This window comes from Mustelus asterias, chromosome 13 (genome assembly GCF_964213995.1).
Source record: "Mustelus asterias chromosome 13, sMusAst1.hap1.1, whole genome shotgun sequence".
Taxonomy (NCBI): Eukaryota; Metazoa; Chordata; class Chondrichthyes; order Carcharhiniformes; family Triakidae; genus Mustelus; species Mustelus asterias.
Window position 1 is genome coordinate 51,435,579 of NC_135813.1, and position 23,807 is coordinate 51,459,385.

A 23,807-nucleotide genomic window follows, 5' to 3' on the forward strand; every position below is an offset into this window, starting at 1 on the left:
CACCGCATCCCCTGCTAACCTCAAACCCCACTCATCCCCTGCTCACCTCAAACCCCATCCATCCCCTGCTCACCTCAAACCCCACCCATCCCCTGCTCACCTCAAACCCCACCCATCCCCTGCTCACCTCAAACCCCACCCTAACCTCTGCTAACCTCAAACCCCACTCATCCCCTGCTAACCTCAAACCCCACCCATCCCCTGCTCACCTCAAACCCCACCCATCCCCTGCTCACCTCAAACCCCACCCATCCCCTGCTCACCTCAAACCCCACCCATCCCCTGCTCACCTCAAACCCCACCCATCCCCTGCTCATCTCAAACCCCACCCTATCCTCTGCTAACCTCAAACCCCACCGTATCCCCTGCTAACCTCAAACCCCACTCATCCCCTGCTCACCTCAAACCCCACCCATCCCCTGCTCACCTCAAACCCCACCCATCCCCTGCTCACCTCAAACCCCACCCATCCCCTGCTCACCTCAAACCCCACCCATCCCCTGCTCACCTCAAACCCCACCCATCCCCTGCTCACCTCAAACCCCACCCATCCCCTGCTCACCTCAAACCCCACCCATCCCCTGCTCACCTCAAACCCCACCCATCCCCTGCTCACCTCAAACCCCACCCATCCCCTGCTCACCTAAAACCCCACCCTAACCTCTGCTAACCTCAAACCCCACCGCATCCCCTGTTAACCTCAAACCCCACTCATCCCCTGCTAACCTCAAACCCCACCCATCCCCTGCTCACCTCAAACCCCACCCATCCCCTGCTCACCTCAAACCCCACCCATCCCCTGCTCACCTCAAACCCCACCCATCCCCTGCTCACCTCAAACCCCACCCATCCCCTGCTCACCTCAAACCCCACCCATTCCCTGCTCACCTCAAACTTCACCCCACCCCCTGCTAACCTCAAACCCCACCCCACCCCCTGCTAACCTCAAACCCCACCCCACCCCCTGCTAACCTCAAACCCCACCCCACCCCCTGCTAACCTCAAACCCCACCCCACCCCCTGCTAACCTCAAACCCCACCCCACCCCCTGCTAACCTCAAACCCCACCCCACCCCCTGCTAACCTCAAACCCCACCCCACCCCCTGCTAACCTCAAACCCCACCCCACACCCTGCTAACCTCAAACCCCACCCCATCCTCTGCTAACCTCAAACCCCACCCCACCCCCTGCTAACCTCAAACCCCACCCCACCCCCTGCTAACCTCAAACCCCACCCCACCCCCTGCTAACCTCAAACCCCACCCCACCCTCTGCTATCCTCAAACCCCACCCCACCCCCTGCTAACCTCAAACCCCACCCCATCCTCTGCTAACCTCAAACCCCACCCCATCCTCTGCTAACCTCAAACACCTCCCCATCCTCTGCTAACCTCAAACCCCACACCATCCTCTGCTATCCTCAAACCCCACCCCATTCTCTGCTAACCACAAAACCCACCCCATCATCTGCTAACCGCAAACCCCACCCCATCCTCTGCTAACCTCAAACCCCACCCCAGCCTCTGCTAACCTCAAACCCCACCCCATCCTCTGCTAACCTCAAACCCCACCCCACCCCCTGCTAACCTCAAACCCCACCCCACCCCCTGCTAACCTCAAACCCCACCCCACCCCCTGCTAACCTCAAACCCCACCCCATCCTCTGCTATCCTCAAACCCCACCGCACCCCCTGCTAACCTCAAACCCCACCCCACCCCCTGATAACCTCAAACCCCACCCCACACCCTGCTAACCTCAAACCCCACCCCACCCTCTGCTATCCTCAAACCCCACCGCACCCCCTGCTAACCTCAAACCCCACCCCACTCCACCCTCTGCTATCCTCAAACCCCACCCCACCCTCTGCTATCCTCAAACCCCACCCCATTCTCTGCTATCCTCAAACCCCTCCCCATCCTCTGCTAACCTCAAACCCCATCCCATCCTCTGCTAACCTCAAACCCCACCCCAGCCTCTGCTAACCTCAAACCCCACCCCATCCTCTGCTAACCTCAAACCCCATCCCATCCTCTGCTAACCTCAAACCCCACCCCATCCTCTGCTAACCTCAAACCCCACCCCATCCTCTGCTAACCTCAAACCCCTCCCCAGCCTCTGCTAACCTCAAACCCCACCCCATCCTCTGCTAACCTCAAACCCCACTCATCTCCTGCTAACCTCAAACCCCACCCCACCCCCTGCTAACCTCAAACCCCACCCCACCCCACCCTCTGCTATCCTCAAACCCCACCCCACCCTCTGCTATCCTCAAACCCCACCCCATTCTCTGCTATCCTCAAACACCTCCCCATCCTCTGCTAACCTCAAACCCCACCCCATCCTCTGCTAACCTCAAACCCCACCCATCCCCTACTCACATCAAACCCCACCCATCCCCTGCTAACCTCAAACCCCACCCCACCCCCTGCTAACCTCAAACCCCACCCCACCCCCTGCTAACCTCAAACCCCACCCCATCCTCTGCTAACCTAAAACCCCACCCCACTCCCTGCTAACCTCAAACCCCCTCCCCATCCCCTGCTAACCTCAAACCCCCCCCATCCTTTGCTAACCTCAAACACCCCCATCCTTTGCTAACCTCAAACCCCCCCCCTGCTAACCTCAAACCCCACCCCATCCTCTGCTGACCTCAAACCCCTCCCCATCCTCTGCTAACCTCATACCCCACCCCACCCTCTGCTAAACTCAAACTCCGCCCCATCCTCTGCCAAACTCAAACCCCACCCCATCCTCTGCTAACCTCAAACCCCACCCCATCCTCTGCTCAGCTCAAACCCCACCCCATCCTCTGCTAACCTCAACACCCCCCCATCCTCTGCTTACCTCAAACCCCACCCGTCCCCTGCTAACCTTAAACACTACCCATCCCCTGCTAACCTCAAACTCCACCCCATCCTCTGCTCACCTCAAACCCCACCCCATCCCCTGCTAACCTCAAACTCCACCCCATCCTCTGCTCACCTCAAACCCCACCCCATCCCCTGCTAACCTCAAACCCCACCCCATTCTCTGCAAACCTCAAACCCCACCCATCCCCTGCTAACCTGACACCCCACCCCATACTCTGCTAACCTGACACCCCACCCCATCCTCTGCTAGCCTGACACCCCACCCATCCCATGCTAACCAGACAGCCCATCCCAACCCCTGCTCACTGCCCCTTGCTAACACAGCCCCTGCCTACGATCTCCTTGCTGACTCATGCTCACCCATATCTAACTCACTTCTATATCCTACTGAATGTTGATGCTGCTTTTCTCTGTTTTCTCAGTGCAATAACACCTTTGATCCAGTTGATGTGCCTGAGGGGATTGTGTTCAGACCTCGCAAACATGAGGTGGACGAGCTGAATATGAAAGACTTCCTGGGAAAACCCAAGGTAAGAACTGAGTTCAGGTCTAGTGGCTAGCCCTCATCGTATTGATGCTGCTGGAATAAATCAAGCTTTCACTCATTAAAACACACGTCAGTGAAAAGTAATGCTTACCAGAGGAGGCAAATTATATTTGTCCTGTTCATGCCATTATTACATTGAAAGATAGTTGTACCAATAATGCTCTATTTCCCCACTTCTCTAGTATTTCTCTCATCCAGGTGCGCCACATCAGCATGATGGACAGAATTCCTCCCTCCACTAATCCTTCAGCACGGAAGGTGAGGAGGGAACTCTGCTCAGTGGGGAATTGAAGCTGTGCCCGGGACTCCATCCCCTTCTCTCCTGTGCAGGAAAAAACATGGATGCTGTAGTTTCTAATAGGTTTCCAGCTCATTAACATGTGAACCTTTCCCACTCTGTCGTCAGGTGATCTCATCCGTTGACCCAAATGATAGCTTCGCTGGATTCAAGCCACTTTGTCCACAGGTACATCTGTATGAATAACTGGCTGTGGAATGAAAGAGAGAGGGAAGGGGAGGGGGTGAAATCAATGCAGTGGGGAAGGCTAGCATACCTTGAGGGGACATGGATGAAAGAGGAAGGGGGCAGGAAATGAGAAGGGGTGTAGAAGATAGTGTGGAGAAAGTGAGACTGAATATGGGGAGCAAAAGAAAGAAATGGTAACTGCAATTCTCCCATTACGACCCGCAACTTTTCTGTTGGGTCACGATGGGAGACGCACATCTGCGGCTTTGAACAGGGTTTGCGTATGTGCCAGGAACGCATGTGCATCTCCAGAGCCGGCGAACAGTTGCCAGTCAGACCATGCTGGAAACTGGCGAGAAGGTAGGTAAGTCATTGGAATCTTTTCTGCATGTATTTTAAATATGTATATTTGTTAAATATCGGGGCCTTTCAGGTCCCGATTCAATCTCCCTCCCCGCCAGGAGTACTTCATTCCGGCGGGGTTCAGACTAGCTCCCCACGTTCAGGGAACTAGCGGGAGACCCCGTCGGAATGAAGGGGTGGGCAATCGGGGCCCTCAGGGGATCGGGCGCCGGGGGGGGTGGGGTAGTGCCCCCTGGGCATGGGCACCCTGGAAGTGCCAGGCTCTTCCCCCTGGCACTGCCCAAGGGGCAAAGTGCCCATGCCCTGGGGCACCTTGGCATTGCCCATCGGGCATCGGGCAGTGACAAGCGGGCAGAGCCTACTGTGGGCAGGGCCTAGGTGCGATTGGTGGGGGTGGGGGGTGTCCCGCTGCCACTCTGCACTGGGATCGGTCTGGGATGAAGGGAGGGCAGCGAGGGTGGGCTGGGAGGGAGTGTCATCTGCTGGGGGCGGTGGTGATGGGGTCTGGTGTTCGCTCCAGAGTTTGACAGTTCTTGAACTCTGCGCATGTGCAGTGGCCCCAAACTGTCAACCTCCCGTTTGCTGGCCAGCCCGAGACCACCGCAGTGCTGTCTCTGCAGCACCCCCGGCCCGGAACACCTCAATGCCCCCGCCCCCCGCCGCCGCCCCCCCCCCCCACCCCCCGGCAAGTTTTTAATGAGATTCATGACTGGGACCTCTTAGAGTCATGGAGGTTTCAAGCATGGAAACAAGCCTTTTGGCCCAACTTGTCCATGCCACCCTTTTTTTTTAAACCGTAAGCTAATCCCAATTGCCCGCATTTGGCCCATATCCCTCTGTACCCATCTTACCCATGTAACTATGTAAATGCTTTTTAAAAGACAAAATTGTACCCGCCTCTACTACTACCTCTGGCGGCTTGTTTCAGACACTCACCACCTTCTGAGTGAAACAATTGCCCCTCTGGACACTTTCGCATCTCTCCCCCCTCACTTTAAACCTATGCCCTCTAGTTTTAGACTCCCCTACCTTTGGGAAAAGATATTGACTATCGAGCTGATCTGTGCCCTCCATTATTTTATAGATCTCTATAAGATCACCCCTCAGCCTTCTACGCTCCAGAGAAAAAAGTCCCAGTCTATCCAGCCTCTCCTTATAACTCAAACCATCAAGTCCCGGTAGCATCCCAGTAAATCTTTTCTGCACTCTTTCTAGTTTAATAATATCCTTTCTATAATAGGGTGACCAAAACTGTACACAATATTCCAAGTGTGGCCTTATCAATGTCTGGTACAATTTCAACAAGACGTCCCAACGCCTGTATTCAATGTTCTGACCGATGAAACCAAGCATGCTGAATGCCGCCTTAACCACTCTGTCCACCTGTGACTCCACTTTCAAGGAGCTATGAACATGTACCCCTAAATCTCTTTGTTCTGTAACTCGCCCCAATGCCCTACCATTAACTGAGTAAGTCCTGCCCTGGTTCATTCTACCAAAATGCATCACCTCGCGTTTATCTAAATTAAACTCCATCTGCCATTCGTCAGCTCACTGGCCCAATTGATCAAGATCCCGTTGCAATCCGAGATAACCTTCTTCACTGTCCAATATGCCACCAATCTTGGTGTCATCTGCAAACTTACTAACCATGCCTCCTGTATTCTCATCCAAATCATTAATATAAATGACAAATAACAGTGGATCCAGCACTGATCCCTGAGGCACATCGCTGGTTACAGGCCTCCAGTTTGAAAAACAACCCTCCACAACCACTCTCTGGCTTCTGTCAAGAAGCCAATTTTGTATCTATTTAGATACCCCACCCTGGATCCCGTGAGATTTAACCTTATGCAACAACCATGCGGTACCTTGTCAAAGGCCTTGCTGAAGTCCATGTAGACAACATATAGAACATTACAGCGCAGTACAGGCCCTTCGGCCCTCGATGTTGCGCCGACCAGTGAAACCAATCTAAAGCGCATCTGACCTACACTGTTCCAATATCATCCATATGTTTATCCAATGACTATTTAAATGCCCTTAATGTTGGCAAGTCCACTACTGCTGCAGGCAGGACATTCCACGCCCTTACTACTCTCTGAGTGAAGAACCTACCTCTGACGTCTGTCCTATATCTATCACCCCTCAATTTAAAGCTATGTCCCCTCGTGCTAGCTATCACCATCCGAGGAAAAAAGCTCTCACTATCCACCCTATCTAATCCTCTGATCATCTTGTATGCCTCTATTAACCTTCTTCTCTCTAACGAAAACAACCTCAAGTCCCTCAGCCTTTCCTCATAAGACCTTCCCACCATACCAGGCAACATCCTAGTAAATCTCCTCTGCACCCTTTCCAATGCTTCCACATCCTTCCCATAATGCGGCGACCAGAACTGTACGCAATACTTCAAGTGTAGCCGCACCAGAATTTTGTACAACTGCAACATGACCACCTGGCTCCGAAACTCAATCCTTCTACCAATAAAAGCTAACACTCCGTATGCTTTCTTAACCCTATCAACCTGGGTGCCAACTTTCAGGGATCGATGCACATGGACACCGAGATCTCTCTGTTCATCCACACTAGCAAGTATCTTACCATTAGCCCAGTACTCTGTAATCCTGTTACTCCTTCCAAAGTGAATCACCTCACACTTTTCCGCATTGAACTCCATTTGCCACCTCTCAGCCCAGCACTGCAGCTTATCTATGTCCCTCTGTAACCTGCAACATCCTTGCGCACTGTCCACAACTCCACCGACTTTAGTGTCATCTGCAAATTTACTCACCCATCCTTCTACGCCCTCATCCAAGTCATTTATAAAAATGACAAATAGCAGTGGCCCCAAAACAGATCCTTGTGGTACACCACTAGTAACTGAACTCCAGGATGAACATTTCCCATCAACCACCACCCTCTGTCTTCTTACAGCTAGCCAATTCCTGATCCAAACCGCAAAATCACCCTCAATCCCATGCCTCCGTATTTTCTGCAATAGCTTACCATGGAGAACCTTATCAAATGCTTTACTGAAATCCATATACACCACATCAACTGCTTTACCCTCATCCACCTCTTTGGTCACCTTCTCAAAGAACTCAATAAGGTTTGTGAGGCACGACCTACCCTTCACAAAAGCGTGTTGACTATCCCTAATCAAATTATTCCTTTCCAGATGCTTATAAATCTTATCTCTTATAATCCTTTCCAAAACTTTGCCCACAACAGAAGTAAGGCTCACTGGTCTATAATTACCAGGGTTGTCTCTACTCCCCTTCTTGAACAAGGGGACAACATTTGCTATCCTCCAGTCTTCTGGCACTATTCCTGTAGACAATGACGACATAAAGATCAAAGCCAAAGGCTCTGCAATCTCCTCCTTAGCCTCCCAGAGAATCCTAGGATAAATCCAATCTGGCCCAGGGGACTTATCTATTTTCACACTTTCCAGAATTGTTAACACCTCCTCCTTATTAACCTGAATCCCGTCTCGTCCAATAGCCTGTATCTCAGTATTCACCTCGATAACATTGTCTTTTTCCTGTGTGAATACTGATGAAAAATATTCATTTAGCGCCTCTCCTATCTCTTCAGGCTCCATGCAAAATCTCCCACTACTGTCCTTGACCGGCCCTAATCTTACCCTAGTCATTCTTTTATTCCTGACATACCTTTAGAAAGCTTTAGGGTTTTCCTTGATCCTACCTGCCAAAGACTTCTCATGTCCCCTCCTGGCTCTTAACTCTCCCTTTAGGTCCTTCCTGGCTAAATTGTAGCATTAACTACACTGCCCTCATCTACCTTCTTGGTTACCCCTTCAAAAAACTCAATCAAATTTGTGAGACGTGATTTTCCACTCATAAAGTCATGCTGACTGTCCCTAATCAGTCCTTGCGTCTCTAAATGCCTGTAGATCCTTTCTTTCAAAATACTTTCCAACAACTTGCCCACCACAGATGTGAGGCTCACTGGCCTGTGGTTCCCAGGCTTTTCCCTCCAGCCCTTTTTAAACAAAGGCATAACATTTGCCACTCTCCAATCTTCAGACATCTCACCCGTGACTATCGGTGATTCAAATTTCTTGGCTAGGGGACCCGAAATTTCCTCCCTAGCCTCCCACAATGTCCTGGGATACACTTCATGAGGTCCTGGGGATTTATCTAGCTTGATGCGCTTTAAGACTTCCAGCACCTCTTTCTCTGTAATTTGTACACTCCTCAAGATATCACTAATTATTTCCCAAAGTTCCCTAATATCCATGCTTTTCTCAACAGTAAATACTGATGAGAAATATTCATTTCGGATCTCACCCATCCCTTGTGGATCGGCACAAAGATAACCTTGTTGATCCTTAAGAGGCCCTACTCTCCCTTGTTACTCTTTTGCCCTTTATGTATTTGTAGAAGCTCTTTGGATTCTCCTTTGTCTCATCTGCCAAAACAATCGCATGTCCTCTTTTTGCCCTCCTGATCTCTCTTTTAACTCTACTCCTACACCCTCTATACTCTTAAAGCTTGATCCCAGCTGCCTATGCATGTCATGTGCCTCTTTCTTCTTCTTGACCAATATTCCGAGTCATCTCGGGTTCCTACTTCTACCAGTGCACAGAATGAACTGTTAGAACAGTCGGGATTTAGAACAGTTTTCCCACCAATTCCGCAGGGAGAATTGGCCCCCGGTGTGTGGGGAAGATAGGGAGGAAGATGGGATAGGGAAATGTTTTGGGAAAATGAGGAGAAAGACAGGATGGGGAGAAAGTTGTGAGGAAGGTGCAGAGAGACTTGGAGTGTAGGAAGTTGCAAAAAGAGACAGGCAGCTAGCTAACGGGGAAATTCTTGTTGTGTCGTTCCATCTATTCAGGAGTCTGTGGGAATGATATCATTGCCAGTAGTGTTCACCTTGGCTCCTGCACGTTGTGCGCTCAAGAGGGAGAATGGACATATTTTCTGAACACATGAGGAGATAACAGCTTGTATTTATACAATACTTTATTACAACAAAATATCCCAAGGCACTTCACAGGAGTGTTGTGATGCAAGTTTGACAGTAAATCATTCAAATCATGGATGCTCAAGAGGCCAGAGGAGTCTAAATATCTCTGTCATTTGGAGAGAGAACAGAGATGGGATGAGCAAGGCCATGAAGAGATTTGAAAACATGAGTGACAATTTTACGACCCAGTCATTGTTTTAACTGGGAGCCAACATAGGGCAGTGAGCCTGGGGAATGGGAATCATAGAATCCCTACAGTGCAGAAAGAGATCATTTGGCCCATCAAGCCTGCACCGACAACAAAGAACAGTACAGCACAGGAAACAGGCCCTTCGGCCCTCCAAGCCTGTGCCGCTCCTTGGTCCAACTAGACCAATCGTTTGTATCCCTCCATTCCCAGGCTGCTCATGTGACTATCCAGGTAAGTCTTAAACGATGTCAGCGTGCCTGCCTCCACCACCCTACTTGGCAGCGCATTCCAGGCCCCCACCACCCTCTGTAAAAAACGTCCCTCTGATATCTGAGTTATACTTCGCCCCTCTCAGCTTGAGCCCGTGACCCCTCGTGATCGTCACCTCCGACCTGGGAAAAAGCTTCCCACTGTTCACCCTATCTATACCCTTCATAATCTTGTACACCTCTATTAGATCTCCCCTCATTCTCCGTCTTTCCAAGGAGAACAACCCCAGTCTACCCAATCTCTCCTCATAGCTAAGACCCTCCATACCAGGCAACATCCTGGTAAACCTTCTCTGCACTCTCTCTAACGCCTCCACGTCCTTCTGGTAGTGCGACGACCAGAACTGGACGCAGTACTCCAAATGTGGCCTAACCAGCGTTCTATACAGCTGCATCATCAGACTCCAGCTTTTATACTCCATACCCCATCCTATAAAGGCAAGCATACCATATGCCTTCTTCACCACCTTCTCCACCTATGTTGCCACCTTCAAGGATTTGTGGACTTGCACACCTAGGTCCCTCTGTGTTTCTATACTCCTGATGACTCTGCCATTTATTGTATAACTCCTCCCTACATTATTTCTTCCAAAATGCATTACTTCGCATTTATCTGGATTAAACTCCATCTGCCACCTCTCCGCCCAATTTTCCAGCCTATTTATATCCTGCTGTATTGCCCGACAATGCTCTTCGCTATCCGCAAGTCCAGCCATCTTCGTGTCATCCGCAAACTTGCTGATTACACCAGTTACACCTTCTTCCAAATCATTTATATATATCACAAATAGCAGAGGTCCCAGTACAGAGCCCTGCGGAACACCACTGGTCACAGACCTCCAGCTGGAAAAAGACCCTTCGACCACTACCCTCTGTCTCCTATGGCCAAGCCAGTTCTCCACCCATCTAGCCACTTCTCCTTGTATCCCATGAGCCTTAACCTTCTTAACCAACCTGCCATGTGGGACTTTCAATCCCACCCAGGCCCTATCCCCGTAATCCCACCTATTTACGCTGCCAATCGGGGGCGGCACAGTGGTTAGCACTGCTGCCTCACAAAGCCAGGGACCCAGGGTCAATTCTGGCCTCAGATGACTGCCTGGAATTTGCACGTTCTCCCTGTGTCTGCATGGGTTTCCTCCCGGTGCTCCGATTTCCTCCCACACTGAAAGACTGAAAGTGTATTATCCATGCTAAATTCTCCCTCAGTGTACCCGAACAGGCACCTCAGTGTGGTGACTTGGGGATTTTCGCAGTACTTCATTGCAGCGTGAATGTAAGCCTACTTGTAACACTAATAAGTAAACTTTAAACTTTAAAAACTTTAATCCCCCTGACTCAGGGGCAAGTTAGCATGGCCAATCCACCTAACCTGCACATCTTTGGAGTGTGGGAGAAAACCGCAGCACCTGGAGGAAACCCACACAGATAGGGGGAGATCGTGAAAGCTCCACACAGACAGTCATCCGAGGCCGGAATTAAACCCAGGTCCCTGGTGCTGTGAGGCAGCAGTGCTAACCACTATGCCACCATTACGCCCTAATGTGAAAGATTGACTCAGAAATAGTCAAATCTGAATGTAAAAAAGGCAAATGAGTTTCAGTAGCAGATAAGCTAATGCAGGGGCAGAGTCTGGTGCTGTTATAGAGGTGATCTTGGTAATGGCAGGGACATGTGGTTGGATCTCAGCTTCAGGTTAAATATGACCTGAACCGTCAAGTTCAGCCTTAGATAGCCACCAGGGAGAGGGATGGAATTGGTAGCATAGAAATTGAATTTATAGCAGGGACATAGCTTTAATCATCCTAGTGTTTACTGTTGGTGCAACACTGCATATTAATCAGAAATGTCGAGGTGCTGGGAGTGTCAAAAGGGATAGTAAGCACAGGTTACTTACCATATTTTCTTACTAGTCAATATTGAGAAGGACGATGGAATACATGGGAGAGATAGAACAGGAGGAAAATGTTATGGGTGAGATTCTCCAGCCGCCCAGCCACATGTTTCCCGCCGGCAGGAGGTGGCGTGTTGTTTGGTAGCAGTGGGATTCTCTGCTCCCGCCACTGTCAATTGGAATTCCCATTGATATCACCTCACACCAGCGGGAAACCTGCAGGCGGGGGTACGCTGCAGGCGGGACCAGAGAATCCCGCCGACGTGAACAGCCGGAGAATTCTGGCCTATATTCCTATGATCTGTTCTGGGGCTAAAGTAAAGTTAAGGTTAAGTGAGTGGGCAATAACTTGGCAGATGAAGTATAATGCAGGTAAATGTGCAATTCTTCATTTTGGTAGGAAGAATAAAGGAGCTGAATATTATTTAAATGGAGAAAGCTGCAGCACAGAGGGATTTGGGGGTCTTTGTGCATAAATCACAGAAAGCTAACATGCAAGTTCAGCAGGTAATAAGTAAGGCAATCCAAAGGAAATGGAGTATAGAATCATAGAATCTACAGTACAGAAGGAGGCCATTTGGCCCATCGTGTCTGCACCTGCAACAACTCCACCCAGGTCCTACCCCCATAACCCCACATATTTACTCTCCTAATTCCCGTGACACTAAGGGGCAATTTATCATGGCCAATCAACCTAACCCGCACATCTTTGGACTGTGGGAGGAAACCGGAGCATCCAGAGGAAACACACGCAGACACGGGGAGAATGTGCAACTCCACACAGACAGTGACCCGGGGCCAGAAGTGAACCCGGGTCCCTGGTGCTGTGAGGCAGCAGTGGTTAGCACCCTAACCACTGTGCCACTGTGCTGCCAACAGAGTATAAAAGTAGGGAACTCCTGCTAAAACTATACAAGGCACTAGTTAGACCACATCTGGCATACTGTGGACAGTTTTGGTCCCTTTATCCAAAGAAAGACATACTGGCATTGGAGGCAGTCCAGAGAAGGTGCACTAGGTTGATCTTGGGTATGGATTGATATTCTTATGAGGAGAGGTTGAGTAGACTGGGCCTGTACTCATTGGAATTTAGGAGAATGGGAGGTGACCTTATTGAGTTGCATAGGATTCTCAGGCGGTTGGACAGGGTAGATGCTGAGAGGTTGTTTCCCCTTGTGAAAGAGTCTAGGACCAGAGGGCAAAATCTCGGGTTGGCCATTTAAGACAGAAGAGTTTCTTCTGAGGGTGGCGAATCTGTGGAATTCTTTACAGCAGAGTGCTGCAGAGACTGTCAGTATGTTCAAGGCTGAGATAGACGGATTTTTAATCAGAAATTGGATATAATCTGAAACAAAATCAAAACATCTCTCAAAAGTTTGTTCGAAAAGCGTAAGGAATGACAGGAGAGCTCCAAGCCGTGGTTTCCTCCTCTTGCTCATGTGGCAGGCTGGGGACAGTTCCAGTCCCCTGGGTCAGCATGGGTGCAGGATGTGTCTCCAGCTACAGCTCCTGGAAGCTCGAGTTTCAGAGCTGGAGCGGCAGCTGGAGACACTGTGGAGCATCCGTGAGTCAGAGAGTATCATGGATAGCACGCATAGAGAGGTGGTCACACCACAGGCTCAGACTCCGTAGGCAGGAAGGAATGGGTGACCACCGGACAGAGGAAGAGAGATAGAGAGGTATTGCAGGAATCTCCTGTGGCCATTCCCCTGCAAAACAGATATACTGTTTTGGATACTGTTGAGGGGAATGATCTCTCAGGGGAAAGCAGCAGCAGCCAAACTTCATAGAAATCATAGAAACCCTACAGTGCAGAAGGAGGCCATTCGGCCCATCGAGTCTGCACCGACCACAATCCCACCCAGGCCCTACCCCACATATTTACCCACTAATCCCTCTAACCTACGCATCTCAGGACTCTAAGGGGCAATTTTTAACCTGGCCAATCAACCTAACCCGCACATCTTTGGACTGTGGGAGGAAACCGGAGCACCCGGAGGAAACCCACGCAGACACGAGGAGAATGTGCAAACTCCACACAGACAGTGACCCGAGCCGGGAATCGAACCCAGGACCCTGGAGCTGTGAAGCAGCAGTGCTAACCACTGTGCTACCATGCCGCCCTTGTTGCACCACGGTTGGTTCTGCTGCAGAGGGGAGGGGTAAAAAGTGTGCCAGTGCAATAGTTATAGGGGAACTCAATTGTAAGGGGAATAAACAGGTGTTTCTGTGGCTGCAAACGAGACTCCAGGATGATATGTTGCCTCCCTGGTGCTAGGAATGTCTTGGAGCGTGTGCAGGATATTCTGGAGGGGGAGAGTGAACAGCCAGTGGTCGTGGTACACATCGGTACAAACAACATAGGTTTAAAAAAAAGGGATGAGGTTCGAAAAGCAGAATACAGGGAGCTAGGAAGAAAGTTAAGAAATCAGACCTCAAAGGTAGTGATCTCAGGATTACTACCGGTGCCACGTGCTCGTCAGAGCAGAAATGACAGGATATAGCGGATGAATACATAAGAACATAAGAAATAGGAGCAGGAGTAGGCTATCTAGCCCCTCGAACCTGCCCCGCCATTCAGTAAGATCATGGCTGATCTGAAGTGGATCAGTTCCACTTACCCGCCTGCTCCCCATAACCCTTAATTCCCCTACCGATCAGAAATCCATCTATCCGTGACTTAAACATATTCAACAAGGTAGCCTCCACCACTTCAGTGGGCAGAGAATTCCAGAGATTCACCACCCTCTGAGAGAAGAAGTTCCTCCTCAACTCTGCCCTAAACTGACCCCCCTTTATTTTGAGGCTGTGCCCTCTAGTTCTGGTTTCCTTTCTAAGTGGAAAGAATCTCTCCACTTCTACCCTATCCAGCCCCTTCATTATCTTATATGCCTCTATAAGATCACCCCTCAGCCTTCTAAACTCCAACGAGTACAAACCTAATCTGCTCAATCTCTCTTCATAATCTAAACCCTTCATCTCTGCTATCAACCTGGTGAACCTTCTCTGCACTCTCTCCAAGGCCAATACATCCTTTCGCAAGTAAGAGGACCAAAACTGCACACAGTATTCCAGCAGCGGCCTCACCAATGCCTTGTACAGATGCAGCAAGACTTCTCTGCTTTTATATTCTATCCTCCTCGCGATAAATGCCAACATCCCATTTGCCTTCTTGACCACCTGTTGTTATTGCAGACTGAGTTTTTGCGACTCATGCACAAGGACCCCCAGGTCCCTTTGCACAGTAGCATGTTGTAATTTATTTCCATTTAAATAACAATCCAATTTGCTATTATTTCTTCCAAAGTGAATAACCTCGCATTTGCCAACGTTATACTCCATCTGCCAGACCCTCGCCCACTCACAGCCTATTCAAATCTCTCTGCAGACCTTCCGCTTCCTCCACGCAATTCATTTTCCCACTTATCTTCGGGTCGTCAGCAAACTTTGTTACCCTACACTCCGTCCTCTCCTCCAGATCATCTATATAAATGGTAAATAGTTGCGGCCCGAGTACCGATCCCTGCAGCACGCCACTAGTCACCATCTGCCAACCAGAAAAGCACCCATTTATTCCAACTCTGCTTCCTGTTGGATAGCCAATCCCTAAGAAAGCGATAAAGAAAGGAAGGATAGACTATGAAGCTAGGCTAGCAATTAATATAAAAAATGATAGTAAAAGTTTTTATAAATATATAAAAAGGAATAGAGTGGCTAGAGTGAATGTTGGACCCTTGGAGGACGAGAGGGGGGAGTTAATAGTGGGAAATGAGGATATGGCTGAGTCTTTAAATAAGTTTTTTGTGTCGGTCTTCACAGTGGAGGACACAAATAGTTTGCCAAATATTAACGATAGAGGGTTGGCAGCAGGAGAAATACTTAATACAATTAATGTTACCAGAGAGGCAGTGCTGGGTAGACTAATGGGACTGAAGGTGGACAAGTCCCCGGGTCCGGATGGAATGCATCCCAGGGTATTGAAAGAAATGTCAGAGGTAATAGTGGATGCGTTAGTGATTATTTATCAAAACTCGTTGCATTCTGGGGTAGTGCCGGTTGATTGGAAAACGGCTAATGTTACGCCGCTGTTTAAAAAAGGAAGGAGACAAAAGGCGGGTGACTATAGGCCGGTCAGCTTAACGTCTGTAGTAGGGAAAATGCTGGAATCCATTATTAAAGAGGAGATAGCAGGGCATCTGGATAGAAATGGTTCGATCAATCAGACGCAGCATGGATTCATGAGGGGAAAATCGTGCTTGACGAACATGTTGGATTTTTATGAAGATGTGACTAGGGCGGTTGATGGAGGAGAACCGGTGGATGCGGTGTTTTTGGATTTCCAAAAGGTGTTTGATAAGGTGCCCCATAAAAGGCTGCTGAAGAAGATTAGGGCACACGGAGTTGGGGGTAGTGTGTTAAAGTGGATTGGGGACTGGCTATCCGACAGGAAGCAAAGAGTCGGAATAAATGGGTGTTTTTCCGGTTGGAGGAAGGTAACTAGTGGCGTGCCGCAGGGATCGGTACTCGGGCCGCAACTATTTACCATTTATATAGATGATCTGGAGGAGGGGACGGAGTGTAGGGTAACGAAGTTTGCAGACGACACAAAGATAAGTGGAAAAGTGAATCATGTGGAGGACGGAGAAGATCTGCAGAGAGATTTGGACAGGCTGAGTGAGTGGGCGAGGATATGGCAAATGGAGTATAACGTTGATAAATGCGAGGTTATACACTTTGGAGGAAATAATAACAAATGGGATTACTATCTCAATGGAAACAAATTAAAACATGCTCCCGTGCAAAGGGACCTGGGGGTCCTTGTGCATGAGACGCAAAAGCCCAGTCTGCAGGTACAACAGGTGATCAAGAAGGCAAATGGGATGTTGGCCTATATCGTGAGGGGGATAGAATATAAAAGCAGGGATGTCTTGATGCACCTGTACAGGGCATTGGTGAGGCCGCAGCTGGAATACTGTGTGCAGTATTGGTCCCCTTATATGAGGAAGGATATATTGGCATTGGAGGGAGTGCAGAGAAGGTTCACCAGGTTGATACCGGAGATGAGGGGTTTGGATTATGAGGAGAGGCTGAGGAGATTGGGTTTGTACTCGTTGGAGTTTAGAAGGATGAGGGGGGATCTTATGGAGACTTATAAGATAATGCGGGGGCTGGATAGGGTGGAGGCGGAGAGATTCTTTCCACTTAGTAAGGAAGTTAAAACTAGAGGACACAGCCTCAAAATAAAGGGGGGTCGGTTTAAGACAGAGTTGAGGAGGAACTTCTTCTCCCAGAGGGTGGTGAATCTCTGGAATTCTCTGCCCACTGAGGTGGTGGAGGCTACCTCGCTGAATATGTTTAAAGCGCGGATGGATGGATTCCTGATCGGTAAGGGAATTAAGGGTTATGGGGATCAGGCGGGTAAGTGGTACTGATCCACGTCAGATCAGCCATGATCTTATTGAATGGCGGGGCAGGCTCGAGGGGCTAGATGGCCTACTCCTGCTCCTATTTCTTATGTTCTTATGTAATCCACGCCAACACCCTACCCCCAACTCCGTGTGCCCCAATCTTCTGCAGCAACCTTTTGTGAGGCACCTTATCGAATGCCTTTTGGAAATCCAAAAACACCACATCTACTGGTTCCCCTCCGTCAACCGCACTAGTCACATCTTCATAAAGATCCAGTAAGTTCGTCAAACACAACTTTCCTCTCATGAATCCATGCTGCGTCTGCTTGATCGAACCATTCTTATCCAGATGGCCCGCTATTTTTTCTTTAATGATGGATTCCAGCATTTTCCCAATACGTGGCTGAAGAGATGGTGTCAGGGGAGGGTTTCAGATTCCTGGGGCATTGGGACCAATCTGGGGGAGGTGGGACCTGGACAAATTGGATGGGTTACACCTGGACAGGACTGAGACTGATGTCCTCGAGGGACTGTTTGCGGGAGTGGATGGAGAGGGTTTAAACTAATATGCCAGGGGGATAGGAACGTATGTAAGGAGTCAGATAAGGAGGGAGCAAGAACAAAAACAAAAGGTAGCAAAGGGAATTAGAAAAGTGATGGCAGAGAAACCAAGGACAAAATTCAAACAGGGCTGATAGAGAAAAATATTGGCAGCGAAACAAAATGTTAAAAGGACAAGCTTAAAGGCTCAACGCCTTTAATTGGGATTACGAAGACATGGCTGCAGGGTGACCAGGGATGGGAACTAAATGTCCCAGGGTATTCAGTATTTCGGAAGGGCAGGCATAAAGGACAAGGTGATGGAGTGTCATTGTTGGTTAAAGAGGAAATTAACACAATAGTGAGAAAGCATATTAGCGCTGACAATGTGGAGTCTGTATGGATAGAGTTGAGAAATACCAAGGGGCAAAAAGCATTAGTGGGTGTCATATATAGACCCCAAACTGCAGTGGTGATGTTGGGAATGGCATTAAACATGAAATTAGAGATACATGTGATAAAGGAATATCGATAATCATGGGTGATTTTAATCTGCACGTAGATTGGACAAATCAAATTAGCCACAATGCCGCAGAGGAGGAATTCCTGGAGTGTATACGGGAAGGTTTTCTTGACCAATATGAGAAGGAACCAACTAGAGAGCAGGCTATCTTAGACTTTGTACTGTGTAATGAGAAGGGAATCATTGCCAGTCTAGCTGTGCTAGACCCCTTGGGTATGATCGACCATAACACGATAGAATTTTTTATCAAGATGGAGAGTGATGTCGATGATTTGGAGACGAGGGTGCTGAATCTTAATAAATGAAGCTATGAAGATATGAGGCATGAGTTGACCTTGGTAGATTGGGAAGAGTTTCTTCAAGGGATGATAGTTGATAGTCAATGGCAAACATTCAAGGAATGCATGGGGAACTGCAGCAACTGAGCATTCCAGTCTGGCACAAAAGCAAAATGGGTAAGAGGGCCAATCCATGGCTTACAAAGGAAATTAGAGATAGTATCTGATCCAAGGAAGAAGCATACAGATTGGCCAAGAAAAATAATAGGTCTGAGGATTGGGAGCAGTTTAGAATTCAGCAAAGAAGGACTAAGGGATTGATTAAGAAGGGGAAAATACAGTATGAAAGTAAGCTTGCAGGGAACATAAAGACTGACACCAAGGACCCGATTTTACCATCGCGTTGCGTCCATTTTTGGGCACAGAAACTTGGTAAAATCGGGCGTGAGGCGAGTAGCGCAATCCCCCTTTACCACGGCCCAAAAACGGCCAAGATCGGGACCATACCCGAAACAGGCGCAACGGCCAATGAAATGGATTTACATGCATGTAAGTTGGCTTAATGGGCTGCACGCCCAATCTTACCAGCACTTTCTCCTTTACCATCGCGTTCGCCCATCCAGAATCGGCACGAAACAGACATGCTCCACAAAAGTCCGATTCAGGCGCTCCACTTAGTGAGAAGATAGGTACCTAGCGTCCCATGGCTCTCTGCTTGAGATCAGTGGGGTGTTGGGGGTGCCACTCAGCCTGAAATCAGTGAGGGGGAAGGAGGGGTCTGCTGCACTCTACCTGAGATCAGTGAGGGGGAAGAGGGTTCCGCTGCCACTCTGCCTGAGATTGGTGGGGGGAGAAGGGTGGTGGAGGGGACCGCGATCGGCCTCGGTGGTGGGGGGATAAAGGGGGGTCAGTAATATTGTGGGGATTGGGCAATGTCTGTGGGTGCCAGAGGGAGGTATTATCTGGCCCGGGAGCGATGTAGCAGGGGAGCAGCATTCTATTATTTTTTCTGCACATGCGCAATTGGAGGCGCCGATTGGAGCTGCAGGATTTCAGGCACATTAAGCCCCGCCCACAGGCTTGTGCAGCGCGATTTGGAACCGCTGATATTTTTGCAGGCAGAGTGCATATGGGGGCGCCTCAGAACGGGTCTAAAAGTCGGATCTGAAACATTCCCAATTTAAAGTCCATCTAGCACTTAGAATCAAAATGGTACAATAGGGCCCGAAGAGTTTCTATAGATGAAGAGAAAGATGTTGGTGAAGACAAATGTAGGTCCCCTGCAGACAGAAATGTATAATAGGGTACAAAGAAATGGTTGTACAACTGAACACATACTTTGATTCTGTCTTCACAACAAAGGACACCAATCAGATACCAGAATTGTTTTTAGAATGCAAGATTTAGTGAGAGTGAAGAAATGAGGGAGATCAATGTTAGTAGAGAAATGGTAGGCGGTGGATGTTGTCTACCTGGATTTCAGCAAGGCCTTTGACAAGGTCCCTCATGGGAGGTTAGTTAGGAAGGTTCAGTCGCTAGGTATACATGGGGACGTAGTAAATTGGATTAGACACTGGCTCAATGGAAGAAGCCAGAGAGTGGTTGTGGAGGATTGCTTCTCTGAGTGGAGGCCTGTGACTAGTGGTGTGCCGCAGGGATCGGTGTTGGGTCCATTGTTGTTTGTCATCTATATCAATGATCTGGATGATAATGTGGTAAATTGGATCAACAAGTTTGCTGATGATACAAAGATTGGAGGTGGAGTGGACAGTGAGGAAGGTTTTCAAAGCTTGCAGAGGGATTTGGACCAACTAGAAAAATGGGCTCAAAAATGGCAAATGGAATTTAACGCAGACAAGTGTGAGATATTGCACATTGGAAGGACAAACCAAAGTAGAACGTACAGGGTAAATGGTAGGACTCTGAAGAGTGCAGTTGAACAGAGGGATCTGGGAATACAGGTAGAGAATTCCCTAAAAGTGATGTCACAGGTGGATAGGGTCGTAAAGAGTGCCTTTGGTACATTGGCCTTTATAAATCGGAGTATCGAGTATAAAAGTTGGAGTGTTATGGTAAGGTTATATAAGGCATTGGTGAGGCCGAATTTAGAGTATTGTGTACAGTTTTGGATGTAAATAAGGTTGAAAGAGTGCAGAGAAGGTTCACAGGGATGTTGCCGGGACTTGAGAAGCTGAGTTACAGAGAGAGATTGAATAGGTTGGGACTTTATTCCCTGGAGCGTAGAAGATTGAGGGGTGATTTGATAGAGGTGTAAGATTTTGATGGGTATAGATAGAGTGAATGCAAGTAGGCTTTTTCCGCTGAGGCTAGTGGAGAAAAAAACCAGAGGGCATGGGTTAAGGGTGAAAGGAGAAAAGTTTAAGGGAATATTAGGGGGGGGCTTCTTCACGCAGAGAGTGGTGGGAGTGTGGAATGCGCTGCCAGATAAAGTGGTAAATAAAATGGTAAACTTTTAACATTTAAGAAAAACTTGTACGGGTTCATGGATGAGAGGGGTGTGGAGGGATATGGTCCAAGTGCAGGTCAGTGGGACGAGGCAAAAAATGGTTCGGCACAGACAAGAAGGGCCAAAAGGCCTGTTTCTGAGCTGTAATTTTCTATGGTTCTATGATACTGGGAAAAGTGATGGTATTGAAGATGGAAAAATCCCCAGGGCTTGATAATCTACATCCCAGAGTGCTTAAGGAAGTGGTTCGAGAAATAATGGATGCATTGGTGGTCGTCTTCCAGGATTCTGTGGACTCTGGAACAGTCCCTGCAGATTGGAGGGTAGCTAATGTCACCCCAATATTCAAAAAAGGGAGGTAAAGAGGGAACAGGGATTAATAGAGCAATAAGCCTAACATCGGTAGTGGCGAAAATTCTCAGATGCATTATCAAGGACTTTACAGCAGAGCATTTAGAAAGCAGTGGCAGGATCAGACAGAGTCAGCATGGATTTATCAAGGGGAAATCATGCTTGACAAATCTGTTGGAATTCTTTGAAGATGTAACTAGTAGAGTTGACAAGGGGGAGCCAGTCGATGTGGTATATTTGGACTTTCAGAGAGTCCCGCATGAGAATTATCGTGCAAGATTAAAGCGCATGGGATTGGAGAAAGTGTATTGAGATGGATAGAAAACTGGTTGGCAGTGAGGAAACAAAGAGTAGGAATTAATGGGTCCTTTTCAAATTGACAGGCAGTAACTGGTGGGGTGCTTGGACTCCAGCTATTCACAATATATATTGGATGAGGGAGCAAAATGTAACATCTCAAAGCTTGCAGATGAAATCAAGTTGGGCAAACTGTGATGAGGATGCAGAGATCCTTCAGCATGATCTGGACAGGTTGGGTGAATGGACAAATCACTGGCAGATGCAGTACAATTTGGATAAATGTGAGGTTATTCACTTTGGAATCAAAAACAAGAAGGCAGATTACCACCTGAATAGCTGTAAATTGTGAGAGGGGAGTGTGCAGTGTCCTTGTGCAACAGTCGCTGAAGGTAAGCATGCAGGTGCAGCAGGCGGTAAAGAAGGCAAATGGGACGTTGGCCTTCATTGCGAGAGGTTTTGAGTACAGGGATGTGTTGTTGCAATTATACAGGGCCTTGGTGAGGCCACACCTAGAGTATTGTGTGCAATTTAGGTCTCCTTTTTTGAGGAAGGATGTTCTTGCTCTCGAGGGAGTGCAGCGAAGGTTTGCCAGGCTGATTCCAGGGATGACAGGACTGATGTATGAGGAGAGATTGACTAGGTTAGGATTGTTTTTGCTGGAATTCAGACGAATGAGGGGGGATCTCATGGAGACTAATAAAATTCTAACAAGACTAGACAGGGTAGATGCAGGGAGGATGTTCCCGATGGTGGGGGAGTCCAGAACCAGGGATCACAGTCTGAAGATTCGGGGTAAACCATTTAGGATGGAGGTGAGGAGACATTTCTTCACCCAAAGAGTGGTGAGCCTGTGGAATTCATTGCCACAGGAAGTAGTTGATGCCAAAACATTGAATGTATTCATGAGGCGACTGGATATAGCACTTGGGGCAAATGGTTAAGGTGAGAAATCATAGAAACCCTACAGTGCAGAAACAGGCCATTCGGCCCATCAAGTCTGCACCGACCACAATCCCACCCAGGCCCTCCTCCCATATCCGTACACATATTACCCACTAATCCCTCTAACCTACGCATCTCCGGACGCTAAGGGACAATTTTTAGCATGGCCAATCAACCTAACCCGCACATCTTTGGACTGTGGGAGGAAACCGGAGCACCCGGAGGAAACCCACGCAGACACGAGGAGAATATGCAAACTCCACACAGACAGTGACCCAAGCCGGGAAAAAGCAGGATTAGATTATTAAATTGGACGATCAGCCATGATCATGATGAATGGTGGAGCAGGTTCGAAGGGCCAAGTGGCCTCCTCCTGCTCCTATCTTCTATGTTTCTATGTTAAAGGCTGACATTTTTAATACAAACAAAGAACAGTACAGCACAGGAACAGGCCCTTTGGCCCTCCAAGCCTGCGCCGATCATGTTGTTCTATCTAGACCAACTGCATATATCCCTCTATTTCCCATCTGTTCATGTGTCTATCCAGATAAGTCTTAAATGTCACTAACATGTCTGGTTCAACCACCTCACTTGGCAGTGCATTCCAGGTGACCACCAATCTCTGTGAAAAAAAATTTCCCCCACACATCTTCACTGAACCTTTCCCCCTTACCTTGAACTTGTGCCCCCTTGTAATTGTCATTTCTGCCCTGGGAAAAAGCTTCCAACTGTCCACCCTATCTATACCCCTTATAATTTTATAAGCTTCTATCAGGTCGCCCCTCAGCCTCCGTCTTTCCAGGGAGAACAATCCCAGTTTATTCAATCTCTCCTCATAGCTAATACTCTCCGGCCTTCTGGTAGTGTGGTGACCAGAATTGGACACAGCATTCCAAATGTAACCTAACCAACGTTTTATGTCACTGTAACATAATTTGCCAACTTTTACACTCGATGTTCCCATGAAGGCAAGCATGCCATATGCTTTCTTCACCACCTTTTCCACCTGTGCTGCCACTTTTAAGAATCTGTGGACCTGCACCCCCAGATCTCACTGGAATCAAGGATTATGGAGACAGAAACTAGAAACATGGAAGATGGGAGCAGGAGGAGGCCATTTAACCTTTGAGCCTGCTCCGCCATTCATTACGATTGTGGCTGATTGTCCAACTCAATAGCCTAATCCTGCTTCCTCCCATAACCTTTGATCCCGTTTGCCCCAAGTGCTATATCTAGCTGCTTCTTGAATACATCCAATGTTTTGGCATCAACTACTTCCTGTGGCAATGAATTCCACAGGCTCACCACTCTTTGGGTGAAGAAATGTCTCTTCACCTCCGTCCTAAATGGTTTACCCCGAATCCTCAGACTGTGACTCCTGGTTCTGGACTCCCCCACC

At 48.6% G+C, this 23,807-nt stretch overlaps 1 protein-coding gene across 1 annotated transcript in view; it reads left to right on the forward strand.

The window, feature by feature from the left end:
* Window positions 1-23,807, forward strand: part of LOC144502256 (neutrophil cytosol factor 2-like) — a 275,195-nt gene that overhangs the window by 132,833 nt on the left and 118,555 nt on the right. Inside the window, exons 5-6 of the mRNA XM_078226083.1 lie at window positions 3,295-3,402; window positions 3,826-3,885. Coding sequence (XP_078082209.1) covers window positions 3,295-3,402; window positions 3,826-3,885 — 168 coding nt within the window. The remainder of the gene's footprint in view (window positions 1-3,294; window positions 3,403-3,825; window positions 3,886-23,807) is intronic.